General features: G+C 45.6%; 1 protein-coding gene across 1 annotated transcript; it reads left to right on the forward strand.

The window, feature by feature from the left end:
* The first annotated feature begins 988 nt into the window (after positions 1-988).
* LOC141499765 (extracellular matrix protein 2-like) lies at positions 989-20529 on the forward strand. Its single transcript, XM_074202456.1, has 9 exons — positions 989-1274; positions 3539-3976; positions 5372-5647; positions 6666-6781; positions 8385-8517; positions 8985-9142; positions 11723-11862; positions 19372-19698; positions 20050-20529. The coding sequence occupies exons 1-9, from the start codon at positions 1109-1111 to the stop codon at positions 20225-20227; spliced, it is 1932 nt and encodes a 643-aa protein (XP_074058557.1). The 5' UTR covers positions 989-1108; the 3' UTR covers positions 20228-20529.
* The last annotated feature ends 217 nt before the right edge of the window (positions 20530-20746 follow it).

Raw genomic sequence — 20746 nt, forward strand, 5'->3', positions numbered from 1 at the left:
AATGGATTTTGTTTTAAAACAGTTCTGAGCAGATGGTAGGCTTCAGCAGACCAATAAAGGGGTCCATAAAAAAGATTCAAGGCCCTCAGACTGGCTTCTCCCTTGTCCTGTGTCCTAGGAAGACATCATCTGAATATCCTATACAGCTCTAGGTACCCCATCAGAATTCTGGCAAGCCAGGACAGGGTGAAGGGTGGGGGCAACTGGAATGATGATGGGACTGAGGGGAAATTATGTAATAAGAGCAGTTAGAGTAACACCAGGAGATTTCTCACCTGAGAACTCTTGACCTCCTGCTATTATCGTGTCTAAGTTGGAGGCTGCATATCTCTATCTTACACAGGGGTGAATAAGGCACAGTCCTTACCCTTGGGAAGCTCCCAATTAAGTTAGGGTCATTGAGCTCATTCTCTCTCTCTCTCTCTCTCTCTCTCTCTCTCTCTCTCTCTCTCTCTCTCTCTCTCTCTCTCTCTCTCTCTGTTGTCAGCCATGCTAGGTAACTGAGAGGGCCCTATATTTGGGAAGCCAGACCTGGAATTAGTCTTGGGGATGGTGGCTGGCAGTCTTGAGCCCTGAGAGTGAGCAGGCTTCTCCTCAACAGTGGGACTCACAGATGCTGAGACAGAGACCTCATTCATTGGGGGTGTGAGGGAGGGGGAAGAAGGCCCCAGGGCCTAACCACTGGGAAACCTCCATTCCCTTTCTTAGTCAGTGGATTAGGGAAAGGGGGTGGTTGGTAGAGTACTGGGCCAGGGCCAGGGCCAGGGCCAGGGGTAAATAAACTCAGGTCTGATTTTTAATGCTTTAAAAGGGAAAAACTTGGGTCCTAAAAAAATCAATCTCTCTTTCTTCTCCAGTGGAAGAAGGGAAAGTTTGGGGCAAGGCAGGTAATGGATGTTTGTTTAGAGAGAAACCACAAGAGAAGCCAGTTGGTTGGGGGGGAAGGGGAGGGAGAAAGCTTAGACATAAGGAACCCCCAGTCAGCAGGGTGGGTAGGCAGCCCAGCTGGGACTTCTTTCTGACTTGCTCCCTTTTGGCCAAGACCAGAGTGGGTGGGAGACCACACTAAGCAGAGCAGGTAGAAGGAAGGTGTGGGGAGGAGGAGGCCATGAAGCTCATCATCCTCACTGGGTTGGTCTTCTGTCTGATGGGCCTTTCTGGGGAGGCTAGGCTGACTGTGAGATTGATGACCAAGGAAGAGCCAGGGAGGAACGACTCAAGCAAAGAACCGGCCCTGCTAGCAACGGAGTGGCCTGACTTGAGTTCCCATGAAGGTGAGGAGAGGGGATGCTCAGGATCCTAGAGCTTTGGGGTGTGGGCTGAAGCAAAGGCAAGGAATCCCCTGAGGAAAGAAGTACCTAAGATGCTTCTCCAGGCAAGGTTAATTCAAGAATCCCAAACCAGAAGGCAGTCACTAAGCAACCTTTCATTTGACAATCCCAGAGTGAGACTTCTTGTACAAGAAGACCTGCTCCCCTCAGGGCTGAGGCTCCCAGATTAGCAGTGTGTGGAGGGGGAACAAGTCAGAAAAAAAGAGGGAACAGCAGTAGATGATGGAATGGAGCATCAGAGGACTGTAAGGGCTCAGAGGAGGACAAGCCCCTTTGGGGAACAGAAGTGACCAGGCAAGGAAGACTGGGAGAAGATGGGACTGCAGCTGACTGTCAGTATCATTGGGATAGGCAGAAACAAGTGAGGAGAGGAGAGAACCTTCTACTTAAAGAAACCAGATAGGGCCTGAAGGGAGGAAGGAGAGTGGGCAATGAGGGCATAGCCCTGGCTGGACCTTGGGTCACTACTACATCCCCAGGAAATGGCGGTCCTAGTCATTGACCAGGGGGATGTCAGTGGCTAAGGAGACCAGTATAGGCCTGTGTAAAGAATGTCACCAAATGCCTCCAGAGTTCCCTCACTTGATGGAAGTGGAATTCAAATAACATTTCAGGAAACATTGCCATCAGAAATGTGCATATCTGTAATCCCCTGGATTTAAGTGATAGCCTAACTGGTATGGTGAAATCCATCTCTCTCACACACACTACACACACACACCAATTTATATGAATTGATTGTTTGGGTGCCTCTTTGTGTTAGAGTGACAGTGTGCAGTAGTGGAGAGAGGGTCTTGAGGTCATGAGGATCTGGATTCAAATCCTGATTCAGCTACGCAGATAGCCATGTGACCCTGGGCAAGCTGAATCACCTCTCTGAGCCTCAGTTTCCTTATCTGAAAATAGGTTTAATAATACCACCTGCATTGAAATTGCTTTGCAATTTGCAACATTCCCTATGTTTCACATTCATGCCTAAGGAGGATTTATTTAAAACATCATCTTCCAGTGAGAATGAACTCTTACCAACACTCTATTCTCTTGATGTTTTAAACATGATCTAATTTTTATCTCTAAACCACTCTCGAAGGAATGTTGACCAGGATCTTTTTCTCCCTAATTTGCAAATGAAGGAAATGAAGTTCAGAGAGAGTAAGTCATCCCCTCCAAATAGGTGCTAAGAATCCAAGGTCACTAGGGCAGGGAAGAGGAAAGGAAAGAATATCCTCCAAGGCCCTGTCTCTCCTGGTGCCCCTGAAGATTGTGGGAGGAGATAGGGAACTCTTATGCCTCCCTGGTCTCTGAATGATACAGACAGGTGACTGGGAAGGAGGAGAGGAGGAAAGGGGAGGAGGGGAACAAGGAAGTTGCCTCCTCCTTCTTTCCCTTTCAGTAGGACCAAGTAGAGTCTACCATAGGCCATGGTGCTATGCTTCCTGGGTGAATTGATTTGACTTGCCACAGAAATGGTAGGAGGAGAGAGAAGAGTCACTCTCAGTTTGGGTAACTTATTTATTCTTATATTAACTCCAACTTGGTGTTAAAGGGCTACCAACCAGAGGATGCCCGTCTTGGTTGTGAGCCAGACCCAGCTCGGGGAGGTTGCTCATATTAAGAAGGGTGATAAGTGGCCTCCAGGATTTGAAAGGCTGTTCCACATAGGGAAGCCTTAGACTTGTTCTTCTCAGTCCAGAGGGCAAAGCAATGGGTAGAAGCTCCAATGAGCACTGCACTGCCCCAGAGTGGACAAGGCCACCTCCAGAGGGAATGGCTTCCTTCTCCTTAGACAGCTTCAAAAGAGACTAGTAGAGGTTGAACCAGAGGCCTTTCTCTGAGCTCAGTTTCCTTACCTGTAAAATGATATGATTAGACTTGAGGATTTTTAAGATTCCTGTCACCTATAGAGCAGAGTAGGGGATGGGAGTAAGAACAAAAAAACAGGGAAGAGAAAGGGAAAAAGAAGAGGAACAGATGAAAAAACATCCCAGAATGCTTTGAGATCACCACAAAAGGACAGGTTGGACTTTTTTTTTCCTCTGAAATGTTGGTTATAAGACTCCTCCCCATACCAACCCCCAATCTCACCCTCTCCAGTCTGATCTTAGATTTTCATCAGGGATATTTCTGAGACAGTCCCCAAGATAATGTAACTCATCTGCTCAGTTATGTCTGTGATATCTGGCCAAATCTAGTATATTCTTTTGCAGGGATGGTGAGACCCATGCTGGAGCAAAAGCACAAAGTGAAGGTTATAGAGAAGGAAATGGTATCCCCAAGAACTAGCTACCAGAAAGCCATGAAAACTACTAAGATGGGCACTCACAACTATGCAGAGCTCAGCCAGGTCCCAAGGTCAAGTGGCAAATCTCCCTCTAGGAATCATAAGAAAGGACTCTCTCAGAGCAAGACTCATACCCTAGGGCTCAGGGAACAAGACAAGGCAATCTTTCTGAAAACAGAGAAGGGAAGGAGAAAAGAAGGAAAAGTAGAGTTCTTATCATCAGCCATTAGCCAATCCAGGAAGAACAAGACACTGACTCAGAAAGTGACCCGACCCAAGGAAGAGAAGAAGAACAGGAAATTAGGAGGTGGAGATTCCAAAAAAGTCAACATCAGGAGACAAGAAGTAAAGAAGACCATCAAAGGTAAGGAGGCAGTAGGACCAAGAGGAGGATGAGAAATCTATAATAATGAGAAACTGTCTCCCTGTCCCCCAGTTCAGTCAACCCCAGTAATTAGGCCACACTAATCCCATATAGTCAAATTTCATGAGGGATCTCTTATGTGTCAACTGGAGGGAGAGTCAAAGGAGGCTGAGGTTTCATTGGGGAAGCAGAGGTCTAGAGTCTGAGTAGTTGACATCGTGGGGAGTTCTGGGAAACCAGACGTGGATCCCAGGAGACTTGGAGAAGGGATCAAAACACAGCAGAGGGGAAAAATCTTAGTCTGGGAGGGAAGGTTCAATGACTTCCAACCATCAAGACACTTTCATTGATGACTCATATACTCCCAGAGGCAGATCAAAGCCAAAGATATTGTTAAGTCCCACAAACCTTTGTTTCCTTTGGGATACAGAAACCTCTCTACCAGAGATAAATCTGTGTTTCCCATTGCCCAGACCTCAGGTAACCATCAGCAGGGACCAAGACTGTCATATCTCCCAGGGAAACTCTGCAACCCCATACCCTAGGAGAAAGCCCCTCAGGAACAGCCAAATCTTAGAGTAGCCCTTTAGGCCTCACCTGTCTTCCCCCTCTGCTCCTTCTTCCTACTTCCAACATTATCAAATTCTCTTCCTGAAGTCTCACAAGGTTCAGTCTCCAACAACAACACCCTTCCTTTTAGGTGCTGTCTAGTCAGCCCCGGCTCAGAAAAGTTGCTACTGTAATCTACTCTCCAAACTCAGTTGCTCTGCCTTGCCTGCTTGGCTAACACTGGATCCTAGATCTAGAACTAGGGAGGGATCAGGAGACCATTCAGTCCAGCCACATCTCCCACCCCTTGCCCCTGGTTTTACAGATGAAGAAATGGAAACCTGAGGAGGGGACGTAATGGGAGTCAATACAGTTATCCCTTCCCCATCACAACTCTTCCCATTTTGGTTTCAATATATCGCTGATAGGCACAAAAAATTAAATGAGAATTTTGGGGGAATTTTGTGGAAGCTGTATACAACACAGAAAAGTTTAGAAACTCAGAAATGTATAAAATAGATGTATTAGCATTAAATAATATCATCATATTTTCTCTTTTGAGACCATAATAATTTGAACTTCTTTTCTGGTATGAAGGGAGGACCAAAACATTTTATGAGGATTTATTAGGGGCTTGCCATGCCCCTAAGCCACCCCCCAACTGAATTCTTTCCTTTTTGTAAACTGCATTATTTTCCCTGACTCAGGCAATCCCCATAAATTCTAGAGTAGGCTCTGTTGCTGTTGGTTCACTGGGTACCCTTGACCAAGGCTTTGGTCTCTCAGGGCCCCATTTTTAGGTTGACTTCCTCATCTATGATCCTCTGACTCTGCCTTCCCCTACAGCTGCCACCTGGCAATTACAACAGAAAGCAACAACGGGCTGGAGCCAGAATATCCATGAAATGGAGAGTCTCTGGAAAGATTCAGGACCTGACCATGGTGATGCTCCCTTCCTCCAAAGATCCATTATCTTTCCATCTTTGAATTCTTCTGAGGGCATCATGCCCTCCCTCCCAGCCACATGTCACTTGTCTGAGACCACCATCTCCTGTGAAAATGTCAAAATGAAATCAATTCCACCCCTCAATGACCCAAGTCTGAAAACTCTCTTCCTGGCAGGTAAGCATCGAGGACCACAGAATCCCCAGAAAGCAGAGGATACAAGGTGGCTGCATCATCTTGGGCTCTGGGAGTCAGTTTCCCCATTTGTAGAATGATAAGAATTATGGTCCCTTCTTACCCACAAAGTAGCCTGAGGATCAAAAGAGATGCAGAAAGTATTTAGGGGCACAAATCATCATCCAGATGCAAGAGGGTATTATTAGACTATCATTATCAATACTATCATTAATAATACTTCCTTTATGGGGATACATTTCCTTATGGGATCATGTATCTAAAGCCAGAAGAGATCAAAGAATGCCTCACTTTACAGATGAGGAAACTGAGGCCAAAAGAAGTTAGGTAATTTACTCAAGCTCACATACCTAGCAAATAGTCATGATAGGATTTGAACCCAGAGTCTTTGACTTGAAATTCACTGTTCCAGTGAACTAAGCCCATCCCACAAGTTTGATAGGCACACCACCACCCCAGAAAGCTTTAAAGTTAATAAAGTACTTTGCAAAGATTACTTTCCTTGAGCTCTACAACTTTCCTGTGAGGAAGGTAGAATAGGTCTCATTAGTTTCCTTTTCCATGTGGGGAAACTGAGTCTCAGAAAGGGCAAGCAATGTGCCCTGGATCCCACAGGTAACGACTGAGGCAGGATTTGAACCCAGGTCTTCCAGACTCCCAAGTCCAGCACCCTGGTTGCCCACATTGTGGAACAAAGCTCTGGCTAGTCTGATCAAATGGAAATACTTAAAATAAGGGCCAGATAGTCTGGTTTCTGAGCATAGATAGGCCTTGTTCAATCTGGAGAGGTTCAGCCTCAAATGTGCCATAGCCCCTGGTAAACTTAGATCCTGGTGCTGTTGAGGGGGATAACCTAGTAATCTGATCATCCTTTTAGAACCCAGGTGGTCTAGCAAATATAGGGCAGATCTAGGAGGTGGGATGGGGGTGGGAGTGGAATGGAAAAGAAGTTAGAAACTGAATGGTAAAAGGTGGTGGTTTTCCTTTTTTTCCCCCCTAGAGAATGAAATTTCCAAAATTCCACCTGAGACCTTCAATGGAGTGCCCAACCTGGAATGGCTTGATCTGAGCAAGAACAAATTGGACAACCAAGGCCTGCACCCTGATGCCTTTAAGGCATGTGACCCTAGGTCCTACTTAGTCACTAATTAAGGAGTGTGGGGGTGGGGGCGGAGGGAGAATGACCCAGAAGTGTTACAGAGGCTGATTTGAAGTGTTTGGGGGAAAGCCAGGCCCCTTTCATTCAATAACTCTTCTACAGCCCATCAGGGGCCTAAAATCCCACCATTGCAACTTTATTCTTCTGGCTTATGCTTGATTCCATGGCTTACTCAAGGTACTAAAGAATTGGGAAGGGAAAGTTTGGGGGTAAGAGGAGGCATCACAGTGAAGGCCCAACAGGCAGGAGCTCTAGACTCTAGTCCTTTCTTTTCTTTCTTTCTTTCTTTCTTTCTTTCTTTCTTTCTTTCTTTCTTTCTTTCTTTCTTTCTTTCTTTCTTCTTTCTTCTTTCTTCCTTTCCTTTCTTTCTTTCTTTTTCTTCTTTTTTCTTCTTATTATTCCCTTTTCTTCTCTTCTCTTTTCTTTTCTTTCTTCTTTCTTCCTCTTCTTTCTTCTTCTCTTCTTGTTCTTCTCCTCCTCCTCTTCCTCCTCCTTCTCCTCCTTCCCCTTTTCCTTCTCCTCTTTCTCCTTCTCTTCCTTCTCCTTCTCTTTCTCTTCCTTTCCCTTTTCCTTCTCTTTCTGCTTCTTTGTTCTCCTTCTCTCTCTCTTCTTCTCCTCCTTCTCTCTTCTTCTTCTTCTCTTTCTTCTCCTTCCTCTTCTCCTTTTCCCTCTTCTCTTTCTTCTCCTTCTCCTTTCCCTTCTCCTCTTCATTCTTCTCCTTCTCCTCCTCCTCCTCCTCCAAGGTAGGTGTGCCCTTACCATTGTAACCAGTGATTTTCCAGTTTCTAGAATACTTGTAATAGGGTCTGCTGTGGGCCCACATAGAAATTTGCTTCCAGAAATTTGCAGTGTTCTGAAAAGGGGATGGATAAGACCCCTCTATCATTGCAATAACTTGGGAACTGATAGGAGCCAAACTTCTGATCATGAATCCCCTTCACCCCACATTTAAGCATCTAGCCTCTTCTTGTTCAAAGGAGCATGGATAGATCTAGGACCAATAGAGGCTTCAGAGGTCATCTAACCCAACCCCATTCACAGAGGGGGAAACTGAGGCAGAAATATGGCATGAAGTCACACAACTATTAGGAGACACACACCTCCCATGTACATTTCCTATGGCAGGCCCAAGGTTTCTCTTCACTCTTCCTTGATCACCCTCATAGGTAACACAATAGTCCTAATTATAATTCCATATCTTCCATATTGAATTTGCAGCACAAACATAAGCATATATATATATATATATATATATATATATATATATACATAATGGTCGACACTTAGAATTATACTCAATTCATGCATTATTTGAACACTGATAGTAGCTATTTAGATGACATCTTATTGGTGACTGAAACAACCTTACTAGAGGCAGGCATAACTCTCATGCCTATTATGCAGGTGAGAGAACTGAGTCTCAGAAGGGAAGTGACCTACCCAAAGGCACTCAGTCTAAGGGAGCCATAGGCCTCACACTCAGGCCTTTGGACTTCTGATCTGGCAGCTCTTCCTCTTTGACTTCTGGTCTCTGAGCAGCTAATATATGTTCCTCTATAGAACCTGACTCGGTTGAAGCGTCTGAACTTGGATGGAAATTTTCTTTCTACTATTCCTGAATTACCAGGATCTCTCCAAGAGCTCAAGGTCAATGACAACATCCTCCGGGGCCTTCAAAGGACCAGTTTCCGTGGTGAGGGCAAGGATCACAAGGGGCTATTGGACCTTTGGCATCTGCCCCTACTTCCCCTGAGGGATTGATTGGTCCCCATCAGGGAAGGAATCTAGAGTATTTTCAACTAACACCCAGAGGCTAGTGTCCCTAATGGGAGGTATGAAGTTTGGGATAGTAGAAAGGAAACAAAGTAACTAAAGTTCAAAAGTTATGACTTTTAGCAAGTCAAGTCCCCTCCCGAGGCCTCAGTTCCCCCTCTTCATTTCTGTAAAATGAAGAAGTTAGTCTTCATGGTCTCTCAAATCCTTTCCAGTTATAGTTCTCTGAATCATCACTGGATAATCCTTAGCAATGAAACAGACCCTAAAGGATTCTGGGCTTAAACTTGGAGATGTTGTTTATCCCTCCCTTTGTCTACCTCTCCTGGGGCCCTCCTCAGGCTGCAATGCTCACAAGCTCAGGTTCACAGGGGCTCTTTTCCCCAGGGCTCACCAAACTGTTGACCCTGGAAGCTGAAGGAAACCAGCTGCACGATGGGAACATCTATCCTCTGGCCTTCCAGCCTCTGAAGAACCTAATGTATCTGAGACTGGACAGAAATCGCCTCCGAGGCATCCCCCAGGGCTTGCCTGCTTCTCTTCAGGTGAGGGCAAGAGTCCTTTCTGGGCCCAAGGTCCTTTGGAAGGGTGGAGTAGGGGGGAAGGCAACCCTCTACATGCGCCTGGTGAAAGGAAGGGGGGAGGTCACCTCCTATGACACAACAGAATGGCCCTGAATACTTGAGATTTTTTCCATAATCCTAGTGTTTCTTACTTTAAACAAAACTGATACATGCCAATCCGAAGAGACAACTGAGAAATTAGATAGTGAGGAGGCATTTACAAAAGGTTTCCCTTGATGAGAATCAGCTCTCCCAGGGTTCCATTGATAAAGCTTCATGATGTGTGAAAAGAACATTAGATTTGGAGTCAGGAGTCCTGGGTTCAAATTCTACCCACTATCTGGACCTCAGTTTCCTTTTCTGTTAAATGAGGGACCTATACTTCTAGCTATAGAATTAGGCTTCAATGGGGCCATCTCCAGTTGTCCTGATCTATATCTGGTCACTGTACCCAGATAGCTCCACCAGAGAAAGAGGTTAGTGACTGCACAGCCCTCCCTCACGTAAATCCAATTCATATGCACATCATGGCATCACCCCTCTGATGTCATGGTCCTCTTGGAGAATGAAGGACCAACAGCCTGTGAAGCTTCAATGAGGCTCCAATTCCCTTTCTCAATAACTAAAGAGGTATTGCAGCTTATCTAAGAAAACCCCAAGTTGAGAGGATCCCCTCCCCACCCATTTTCCCAATCTGTTCATTTTCCAGATGGGAAAACTGAGGCCCATCAAAAGAAAGGGACTGAATGGCTTGACACTGGATTTTAAACTCTGGCTCTGCTCCCTTAATACCTGGGCTCTCAGTTTCCTCATCTGTACAATGAAGGGAGATGGACTAGCATATCTCTGGGAAGTCTAATTGTCCCAACTCAAAGTTCCAGTAGCTTCCTGGCAAGGTTAAGAGTTCTGTCCATGGGGCAGCTAGGGAGTACAGTTGATAGAGCACCTAGAGTCAGGAGGACCTGAGTTCAAATCTGCACTCAGACACTTAATACTTATTTAGCTGTGTGACCTTGGGCAAGTCACTTAACTCTATTGCCTTGAAAAAATCAAAAAAAAAAAAGAGTTCTTTCCAATGCACAAAATGGAAGAGAATTTCCCTCTCCCCAGGCTCCTTTCAATAGGAGTTCCCCCCTGCCCCCCCCCACCTCCAAACATTGAATATAGGGCTCACTTTATAGTCACTGGGGCTCCACCTAATGATTTTGTAGCACACACCTGCAAGATGAAAAAGCCTGTCTCCCATCCTCCTCTGGACTTAGAGCTAACTGGCTGGGCCAGGCCTTGCTTCTGGTTTGGAGATGGCAAGGGGAAGGGGGGGGAGTCAAGGGTCCTACCCTGGACTTTGGAAGGAGAAGCCTTGAGATTTGATGATCTAAGGGAAGGAGGAATCAGTCCCATGTCCATGGCAGCCCTGCAACGCCCACCAAACTTCCTTTCCAGGAACTCTCCCCTTCCCTCCACCCCTTCTGTTTGCCTTGGATGGCAGTGTGCAGGAGATGCTGTATGTTTTTTGTGGCAGCTGTCTCCCTCCCCTGGCACCAGGGTGAGGGAGCGGGATACAGAGCAGGGTCTGTTCTGCAGACCAGGCTTTTTTGGAGCCAAAGGGCGTCTTCTCAGTCATGGTGTGGTGGAAATTGGAATGACTCAGGAGGGCCAAGAGACTTGAGTTCTGGTCCTGGTTCAAGCATTACCTTGTCATGAGTAACCCTGGGTCTCTTTCTGGGTCTCAGTTTTCTATCATGATGAAGGACTTGACAACCTCTAAGGTCTTTTCTAGTTCTAAATTCACTCATCTATCACTGATCCTGGGACTGGGCCAGAGGGAGGGAAGGGACTTGGGATATATAGCTCAGGGCATGCATAGGAGCCAGTTACCCTATGAACTAGTCCCTTCAGGCAAAACTGTAGAAGGGTGGGAAGGGGCATGGAAGGGTCTTCTTGCCCCAAAGCAAAGACTTAGAGAATAGTGAAGTAAGACAGGAAGTAAGACAGGAGACAACCAAGGCCCAAGGAGCAGAAATTATTTGTCCAGGTTCACAATAGACTCCTAGATCTAGAGTTAGGGAATGCTACATTTTACAGAGAAAGAAACTGAGACCCACAGGGACTATATGATTTGTCCATATTCATACAAGTAGTAAGGCAGCAGAAGCAGGACTTGTCCTAGACTGTGTGACCTCAAAGCTAATGTGAACTAGGAAGTACTGGAAGGTGGGCAAACAGCATTACTGGCAAGTAAATGGTAGACATCACTGGTGGGTGGATGGGTGGCATCATTGATGGACAGATGGCAGGCATTACTGGTGGCTGGATGGTATCACTAAAGGCTAGATGGCAGGTATCATATCATCAATACTTGAACCCTAAGTTGTAGTTTGGGGCTAGAATCTCCCTGACGGGTCATTATACAACTAACCTTCTGGTCCCAAGCCTGGGCCCCCTCAAGTCATCAGGAAGGCAGGTGACTTGATGTAACTTGGTCTTTAACTATAGGAAAGGCCACCCCATCTGTCTCCCTGCTTTTTACTCTCTGCCCTCTTGGGGTTTGGTGGGGTCTAGGAACTCCACCTTGACACTAACCACATTGAAGAAATAAATGAACATGTACTGAACAAGTCCCGGAGCTTGAGCCTGCTGGTACTGAGCAACAACCGTATCCAGGAGGATCGCATTGCCCCCCGAGCATGGATTGACCTACCGTGAGTGTGGTTCCCCCAAAAGCCCCTCTTCTTATTTTAGAAAAAAGGAGGAAACTGAGGTAAATGGCTTACCCACAGTCACATAACCAGTAAGATTAGAGGTAGGATTCAAACTCAAAGGGGACATGGCAGCACCACTCCACAATGCCAACAGAGCAATATTTCACCAAAGGAGCTCTCAGAAGATCCTTTTACCTCAACCAACAAATGTGACCTGAAGGTTACACTCCAAAGATCTGCTGTATCTCCCCTTAGTTCCTCTGGTAGCCAATAACATCTCCTGTAAGACAGCTGGTCCAGGCAGGGCTCAGGCAGTAGCTAGGATCATGGAGCAGGACTGTTCTGGGGAGCTGTCACCCTAGGTCCCAGCGCCAGATTCAAATTTGGAACTTATTAGCTGTGGATCCTCACCTGTCAAGTCACTATATCTCCCATGTCTTCCCATGTGGTAGACTTCAGAACTTTCCTAGTTTACTTACTGCCCAAAGAGTGTCTAAATCTCCCCCAAAAAATATATGCAGGACACACTTTTCAATTTCATCTGCATTATTAACATTTTCTCTATCATTTTCTGAAGCCTAGATAGTCAACAAACCAACCCATGAAGCCCTGATTTATAACATTTGCAAATTAGATAGTTCTCGCTCATACCTTGAGGTATCTCTTCCTTGACCTGGGTCCTTTCTTCCACTCCACAATTACCAAATCTGTGCTTCTCCCCAAATAAATAAGCATTTTCCAAGGCTGACTTGACCTACCATGATTCAATTACTAAGATTGGCCTTGAGTCAAGCAACATGTACAATGAAAAGGGTATTGGCCCTTCCCATTGAACTTGGAGTCATGGTACTTGAGTTTAAATCTCGGCCATACAGTCCTCTCTGGACCTCCTTTTCCTTCTCTCCATCATGAGGGGCTAGATTAGATGGTCTGTGCTCATAGACTAGGCATTTAAAAACGTTTGTTGATTGATGATTCTGTCCCATTATATTATGATCCCTCTAAGGCCCCTAGATTTCCCACCTGATTCCAAAGGAAAATGGCTTTCTTCCCCTTCCTCCCCCGACACAAGGTAACTTGGAATTGGTCTCATAGTATCATAGATAGGATTTAGAGCAGGAAAGCTATCTTAAGTATCATTTAGTTCAGCTTCCTCATTTTAAAGTTGAAGAAACTAAGGCCTAGAAAGGAAGAAGGGTAAAGTCACACAGATCCTCTAAATATTTCCATCTCCCCTAAGACAAGGCCAAAATGTGCTTAGCTTGAGCCATTGCCCCATTCTCCAAAAACTGTGCACCCATCCTATTATCATTGTGCCTGTTTTGTTTTCTTGCTCTCTGTTATGCCAGAGCCGAGGATGGAAGCTGGCTAGAGACCGAGAGAACCAGAGTTAAAGACACTTCGAGTTTAGGGCAGGTCAGACGTCCGGAATCCTGGTAGCTTGGTGAGGTTTGGAAAAAGGCAGGTCATCTCAGAAGTTGGGAATGATGAATAAGAAGTCAGGGATACAAGCTCTAAGGATGGGACCTGATTTCCCACTTTCTTGATCCAGTGAAATGTCTATTGCATCTCTCAGAGGTTCAGGCCTGTCTAATCTAAGACCAGTACTGGGTTAGAAAGTAGCTGGAGATCATATGCACCTCCCCTTTGGCTCATCATCAAACTCCATGATGGCATCTAGGTCTAAGACTACTAGCTAAATCTTGATTTCCTGGTGTCCAGACACTGCCTGGGTCCCAAATCAGGGGAGTCCTATCCTGAGTTATTTTTGAGTTCCCTGCTGCCTGACCTCCTGTCCTCTGGACCTTATATGCTGTGACTGCTTTATCCAGCCTTAGTAGACCTCCCTGGATTTGCCCTTTTATTGTTCAGTCATTTCAGTCATGTTCTTTTCATGACCTTATTTGGGGTTTTCTTGGCAGAGCTGCTGGAGTGGTTTGTCAATTCCTTCTCCAACTCATTTTTGCATATGAGGAAACTGAGGCAAATGGGGCGAAATGACTTGTCTAATTATAGCTAGTAAGTTTCTGAGGTCACATTTGAACTTGTCTACCTGGCTCCAGTGCAAGTACTCTATTCACTGCAGCACCACCTAGCTTCCCCAGACTTGCCCTCAGGCCCTCCTGATTGATAGCATCTGCCTGTCCATCTTCTGTTTAGCCCTATTCCCCTTCCCTTTTCCAGCTTGTTGCTGCCTAAGTAATTTGAGATATTGAAACCAAAGGTTTGGGAATCTCAGAGCTCTGCTTTAAGAATATTACTCTCCATTCATTATTTCAGGAGTGGGGAGAATCTGGATGCCAGGGGACCAATCAAAGATTGTTACAATAGGCCAGGGAAGAGGCAATGATGGCCTGAACTAGGGCATTGAGGAGGAGAGTGTAGAAGAATGGATGGAGAAGGAAGACAAGGATAGGGAATAGGGAGTCAGGGACAAGGAGAAAACCCAAGACTCAGGGCAGGAAGGAGCCACTGATCCCTTGATTCCCAGAGAATCAAACCTCCTGCCCAGTATCATTGCTCCATTCCAGGAAAAAGTTACCCAGAGCTCTTGGGTTCAATTAATATTTTTTTTTCTCTTGCCCCTCCTCGCCAAGTGAGGCAAGGGAAAGCAGACACCAATTTTGGTAGAAAAGAAGCCCCACCCAATTGCTCCGTTGGCCTGCTACACCCATTGTGTGGTGGGGCTGGCCTCCCTTGTAGAATTCCCAGACAAGCCCTGGCAGCAGGCCCCTCAACTGCCCTACTGGCCCTCCAAATGTAGGGGTCTGTGGTGGTTGGGACAAAAGGATAAGCAGAACTGACCATCCTAGATACACAGAACCCCCAAACTGGCAGGGCCCTCAGCAGCCATCTAGTCTGCCCCATTCTGTGACATTGCTGACAAATGTCTGTCTAGCTTCTACTTGAAGATACCTAGTGATGGAGGGAAGTTGGAGGGGAACAATATCTCCTCTCCCTCCTAAGACAGCTCATTTGGAACCATCAGTTCTTAGGAAATTCTACCTCACTGTCAGCCCCAAATCTGCCCCTCAACAACTTCTTTCATTGCTCTTCAAGATGTCCTGTCTGACTCAGTAAGCTGTCTTTCTCCTTCCACACATTAGTTCCTCCAGTTTTTGAAGATTGAGATTCCCCTGGGTGCCTCTTCTCCAAGCTAAACATATACAGTTCCTTCAGCAATCCTCATTATGAGTGCCATAGTCTTCAGTGAAGAGAGGGTCTGAAGAAGGAAAGAGAGGTGACTAAAGATGACTAAAGAGGAAAGGTGACTCAAATTTTTTTGATGTCTGGGTCGAAGTCCAGATCACCCTGGAAGCTCTATTCATAACCTGGGCCCTTACACACACACACACACACACACACACACACACACACACACACACACACACACACACTCCTAGATAATGTGGTGACACCTTGCTCTTGGGGGTTTACCTATTGGGACCAGTCTTGGTTTGGACAACTAATTGGCTTAGCCAATAGTAACTTGGAACTCCTGAGCTCAAGTGATCCATCAGCCTCTACATTCTGAGCAGCAGGGATTAATTACCCAAGTCGATCTAGTGAATTTTTGAAGTGCCCCCAAAAGTACCTAAGTTTGCTAATTCTAACCATAGCCCTTAGATATTCTCCTTTACTAAACTAGTTTAATTTATCCTAAGTCTATCAAGCCTTTTCCACCATTAATATAGATTTAACCAGATTTCCCCAATTCATGTCACAGGAAAATTCACAATTTGCCCTTGCTGCCTCCTCTGTCACTAAGTAAGTCCACCTCTCTGGACTCTCTCTGTTGGAGGTCCTTCCAGCTGTAAATGTCACTGATTCTCCCCTCTTCTTTGACTTTTAATTCTTTCTTCCCCACCTCATTATTGTTTACTCATTCAGTCTTCATGACTCCATGGACTATAGTATGCTAATATTGTTTTCTTAACAATGATACCATCACAGCAGAAGCTAAAGAAGGGAGAAAGTTGGGGGGGGGAGATGGAAGGGAAGGGATGCAGTCAGACTGGGATGTCTGGAAGGTATCTCCTCATACCATCCCATCCCATCCCAAAGCGTCCTCCTCATGTGCTATCACAGTATCTGAAATGCTTTAGGCTTCACTTTTAGAGGTACCTACAAAGCTTCCCTCAGGTTCTGAAGTCAGAAGACTTTAAGGGTGAGGGGATGGAATGGGTAGGGGTAGTAGGGGAATAGAATGGAATGAGAGAGGTCTGCCAGTTTCCAGATTGTATTTGTTTGACTTGAGGAAAGATTGGAATCTGAGAGGAAAGAGGAGGCAGACAGAAGAAACCTGGTCACCACCTGTTTTGATTTTCATGACTGAATATTGCTTTAGCTCCTTCCATTTGAATAATCTTTCAATATCTTTATAACCCTGGGGCAGCTGAAAGGGCTTTGGATTAGACAGGCCAGGAATATGTACAGTTGGAAACATCTGCCTTCCAGGTGTTAGGTGGCAGGCCCAGATGAAGTTAATCATCTGCCTGGGGAGTTCTCACCAGTCAACTCAAGTCTCTGTACCCCAACTTGTATCCTATAAGCTAGAGCTTATAAAGCACTTGAAAGTTTATAATAAACTTTAGATTTGTGGTTTCATTTGGTCTTTACAACAGCCCTTGGAGGTCCACACTATTACTACCCTTTTTTACAAATGAGGAAACTGAGCCATAGGGAGGTTAAAGGACTGGAGACAGAATTCAATCTCAGGTCTTACTAAGTCACATAGATGAACCTAAGACAGTTGACCCATCTGACTCACAAGTCTCAACTGTCAGCTTCTCTACTTGGGGAAGAGACAAAATAATGGGGCAGACAAATGGGTGAACAGTCCCAAGAAGGGGAAGGAACTTGCATAAGATCACAAGCTGGGATTAGAACCCAGGGCTCTTGACTACCTGGGCATGATTTCCATTACACCTGTTGCCAATCAACTGTTGAAGGTAAGAAGAATGAGAAAAGTAATTTTGCATGGAGGAAACAGGAGAACTCTTAACACCTCCAGGGGAGGGAGGGAAAGAGAAGTCTTCTGGGTATGGTAACTCAGACAGAAAGAACAGTGAGTCTGTGTTTGTGTGTGTGTGTGCTTGTGTATGTATGTGTGTTGTGTGGGGTATATATTTATGGCATGTGTGCACGTGTGTGAAGTATGGTGTGATTTGTACACATGTTTGTTCTCTGTGTGGTATGGTTTTATGTACATTGTGATGTGTGCATTCTGTTGTAGTATAGTGTTGCGTGCTGTGTACATATATGTAAGGTTGTGATGGATGAGTTGCATTATGTGTGGTGTATGGTGTATGGTTTGTATGCAGTATATATGTGCACACATGTAGCCATGTGTAGGGTATGTTGTATGGTGTGGTATGAGCGTGTGTTGTGTGTGATGTGTGTGGTATTGCATGTGCATGTTGTTTATATGGTATGTGCATACTACTACATGGTATATTTGTGTGTTTGGTTTATTGTGTAGTATGTTGTTTGTCTGTGGTGTGTACATGTTTGTGAGGTGTATTTTGTATGTAGTGTGTATGTGTTGTGTGATGTATATTTTCCATGTGGTGCGTATTTTGTCTGTGGTATGTATTTGTGGTATTGTGGTGTGTGTTTATTGGTGTGTGGTGTTTATGTGGTGTGGTGTGTATGTGGTTTATGCATGCATGGTGTGTATGGTTTATGTATGTGTGTTATGTGTGTGGTGTGTGTATATATAATGTGTGTGGTAGTGTGTGTGGTGTGAGGTTATGGTGAGTGTGGTGTGTTTGGATGTGTCATTTGTGTGGGGGGTCATGTGGTGTGTGAAGTAGGCGCATATGGTTTGTGTGGTATATGTTTGTGTGAGGTATGTAGTATATATTGTGTGTGGTATTTTATGATATGGTATGTGATTTATGTGTGTGGCTATGTCTATATGGTATATGAGATGTGTGCTTGTGTGGTGTATAGAGTATGGGGTGTGTGGTGCTTGTGTGGTGTGCTATGTGGGGTTTATGTGTATAGTATGTGTGGTGTATGCTGTGTGTGATATGTATATGATGTGTTTGTGGTGGGTGGTGGGTATATGTGAGGTGCTTGGTTTTTGTATATGGTGTGTGTATGTGGTATGTGTGCTGTGTATGTACTTGGTGTGTGGTAGTGTATGTGGCATGCGTAGTTCTGGTATGTAGTATGTGTGGTGTGTCATTTGTTTGATGTTTATGGTTCGTGCGGGGGTGGGGGTGATATGGTATGTGTGATTTATGTACATGGTATGTATTTACAGCATGTCTATATTGTGTGTATGTGATATATGTGTTTGTATAATGTGTGTAGAGGATTTGTGTGATGTTTGTATGGTGTGTGTAGTAGTGTGGTGTGCCATTTGTGTATGGTGCTTATGTGGTATGTGATGTATGTGGTATGAGTGTGTGGGGTGTTTGAGAGTATGTTTGTGTGGTGTACATGGGATGTGTATATATGGTGTGTGTGGTGTGTATTTATATGGTATGTGTGGTTTGTGTGGGGGTGTTTGTGTGGTGTGAGTGTGTGTGTGGTGTATATGTGGTTTTTTCATGGTGTTCTGTGCTGTGTGTGAGTGTAGTATGTGTATATGATGTGTGTGGTTTGTGTTTGTGGTGTGGTGGGTGTGGTTTATGTGTGGTGTATTTGATTTGTATGTGGTAAGTAGAGTGTGTGTGTGGTGTGTATAGTGTATGTGGTTGTGTGGTTTGTGTGTGATCTTTGTGTGGTGTATATGTGTATGTGTGGTGGGTGTGGTGTATAGATATGATACGGGTTGTGGGGGTGCGGTGCATGTGGTATGTATGGTGTGTGTGGTGTGTATATGATGTAAGGTGTGTGTACATGGTGTGTGGTATGTCTATGTGGTATCTGGTGTGTATACTGTATGCAGTTTGTATGTGTAGTATTTGTGTAATGTGGTCTGCCTGGTTTATGTGTGTGATGTGTGTGGTTTGTGTATGTACAGTATGCATGGTATGTGTAGTGTGCATTGTATGTCTAGTGTGTGCTGTGTGATTTGTGTGTGTGTGGTGTTTGTGTGATGTAGGTTGTGGTGTGTATATGAGGTGTGCATGGCATGTGTTGTGGTGCACATGGCATGTATAGTGGAGGGGGTTGTGTGTGTGATTTCTACCTTCACAGTCTTCAGCCAGTGTTTTTTAGATTCAGTGACTGAACTGAGCCCCCCAGTCATATCACTGAAGCCGCCATCTAAAGAGGGGAGCCCCTTCCAAGCTCCAGGGGTCAAATTAGCATCAGACGTCAGGAGGCTGTTCTGAGCTGGGCCTGCTCCATTAGGAAACTTGGGGTCTTCATTTCTGCCCTGCTGCCTGTGTCTGACTCCCATTTTGTCCTTGACCCTAAAGTTTCTCTTTGCCTCTCTATGTGTATGTGCTTCTCTCTGTGTGTCTCTCTGTCTCTGTGTCTCTGTCTGTCTGTCTGTCTCTCTCTCTCTCTCTCTCTCTCTCTCTCTCTCTCTCTCTCTCTCTTCCCCATTAGGAAACTGGAGTCCCTGGACCTGTCCCACAACCACCTGGTCCACGTACCCTCCTTTCTCCCTCGGGTCCTGCGGCGGCTCACTCTCCATCACAACCAGATTGAACGCATCCCTGGATATGTCTTTGCACACATGAAGCCAGGCCTGGAGTTCCTGCACCTTTCTCACAACATCCTCCAAGATGACGGCATCCACAGTGTGTCATTTCTCGGCCTGCGCTGGTCCCTGGCAGAGCTTCTCCTGGACAACAACCAACTGCAGGCCATTCCCCGGGGCATCCTGGGACTCAAAGGGTTACAGGTGCTTCGTCTCAGCCACAACAAGATCAGGTATGCCACCTCGGCAGCTGCCCGTCGGATAAGAAAATGGTGCCCTCTCCAGGAGCAGCCTAGCCTGGCCAAGTCCACTGTGGCTACAACTCCCTGGAGGTCTGGGAAGATTCCTAACTCAAATAAAGCCCCCCCCCCAAGACCCCTGGTTTCCTCTTCTTCATATCCCCCATGGTTCCAGGGCCCAGGACCAAGAGGCCCAATAGACAAGGTCGATGTCTAGGTCCAGTTCTCAGAGAGTTCTGCAAAAGCCATGGACCCCAGGAAGGCAGAAGAGACCCCTTCTGTCTTTCCTTTCTTCCATCTGGGGGTTGGACCATCCCCAACTGCCTCCTCTCCTTCCTTCCACAGGCATGTGCCTCTGAATTCAGTCTGTGATACAAGAGTGACCCAGGACTCAAACCTCGTCTCCATGCATCTGGAGAACAACTTCATCGATCGGCGCCAGATCCCCCCCACAGCCTTCTCCTGCATCAAGGCCTACCACAGTGTGGTCCTCAAGCCACAGCAGAATGAAGAAGAGTATTAGTCTCCTACAACCCAGTCCTCTCTCCTGAGTATCCCTTCTCCCCAGCCCCCACCCCACTGGAAGGAACAGGCTCTTCTTTTCCCTTGTTCTTTCCTCCCCACCTTTGACCACTCTTAGCCTACTCAGGCCTCCCTGTCAACCCTGACAAATTAAGATTTTATGTTGAAAATCAGTGAATGTTCTTTCTTCTGCTCAAGAAAAGAAAAGATCCAAAGGGGAATGTTTCATTTCTGAAATAAACTGAGTCATCCCAACAGACCCGAACCCCCTACCCCACAACTTCTGGTTTAGCCTGATTTGAATTACTGTATATACTTGAATAAAATAAAAGCATATATCATTTAAAACATGGTCTAAATCAAAAGGCCCAGCTTCATGTGAGCTTCAATTGTCTCTCTATGGGCCTGACATGAATTTTAGAGGCGGGGGCCAACAATGCTGTCATCCATAACCAGGCTGGATTAAGAACTTAGTGGTCTCTCCTAATTAGGGGTAAGTATGATGAATGGGGACTCCCTC

Source organism: Macrotis lagotis, chromosome X, assembly GCF_037893015.1.
Source record: "Macrotis lagotis isolate mMagLag1 chromosome X, bilby.v1.9.chrom.fasta, whole genome shotgun sequence".
Taxonomy (NCBI): domain Eukaryota; kingdom Metazoa; phylum Chordata; class Mammalia; order Peramelemorphia; family Peramelidae; genus Macrotis; species Macrotis lagotis.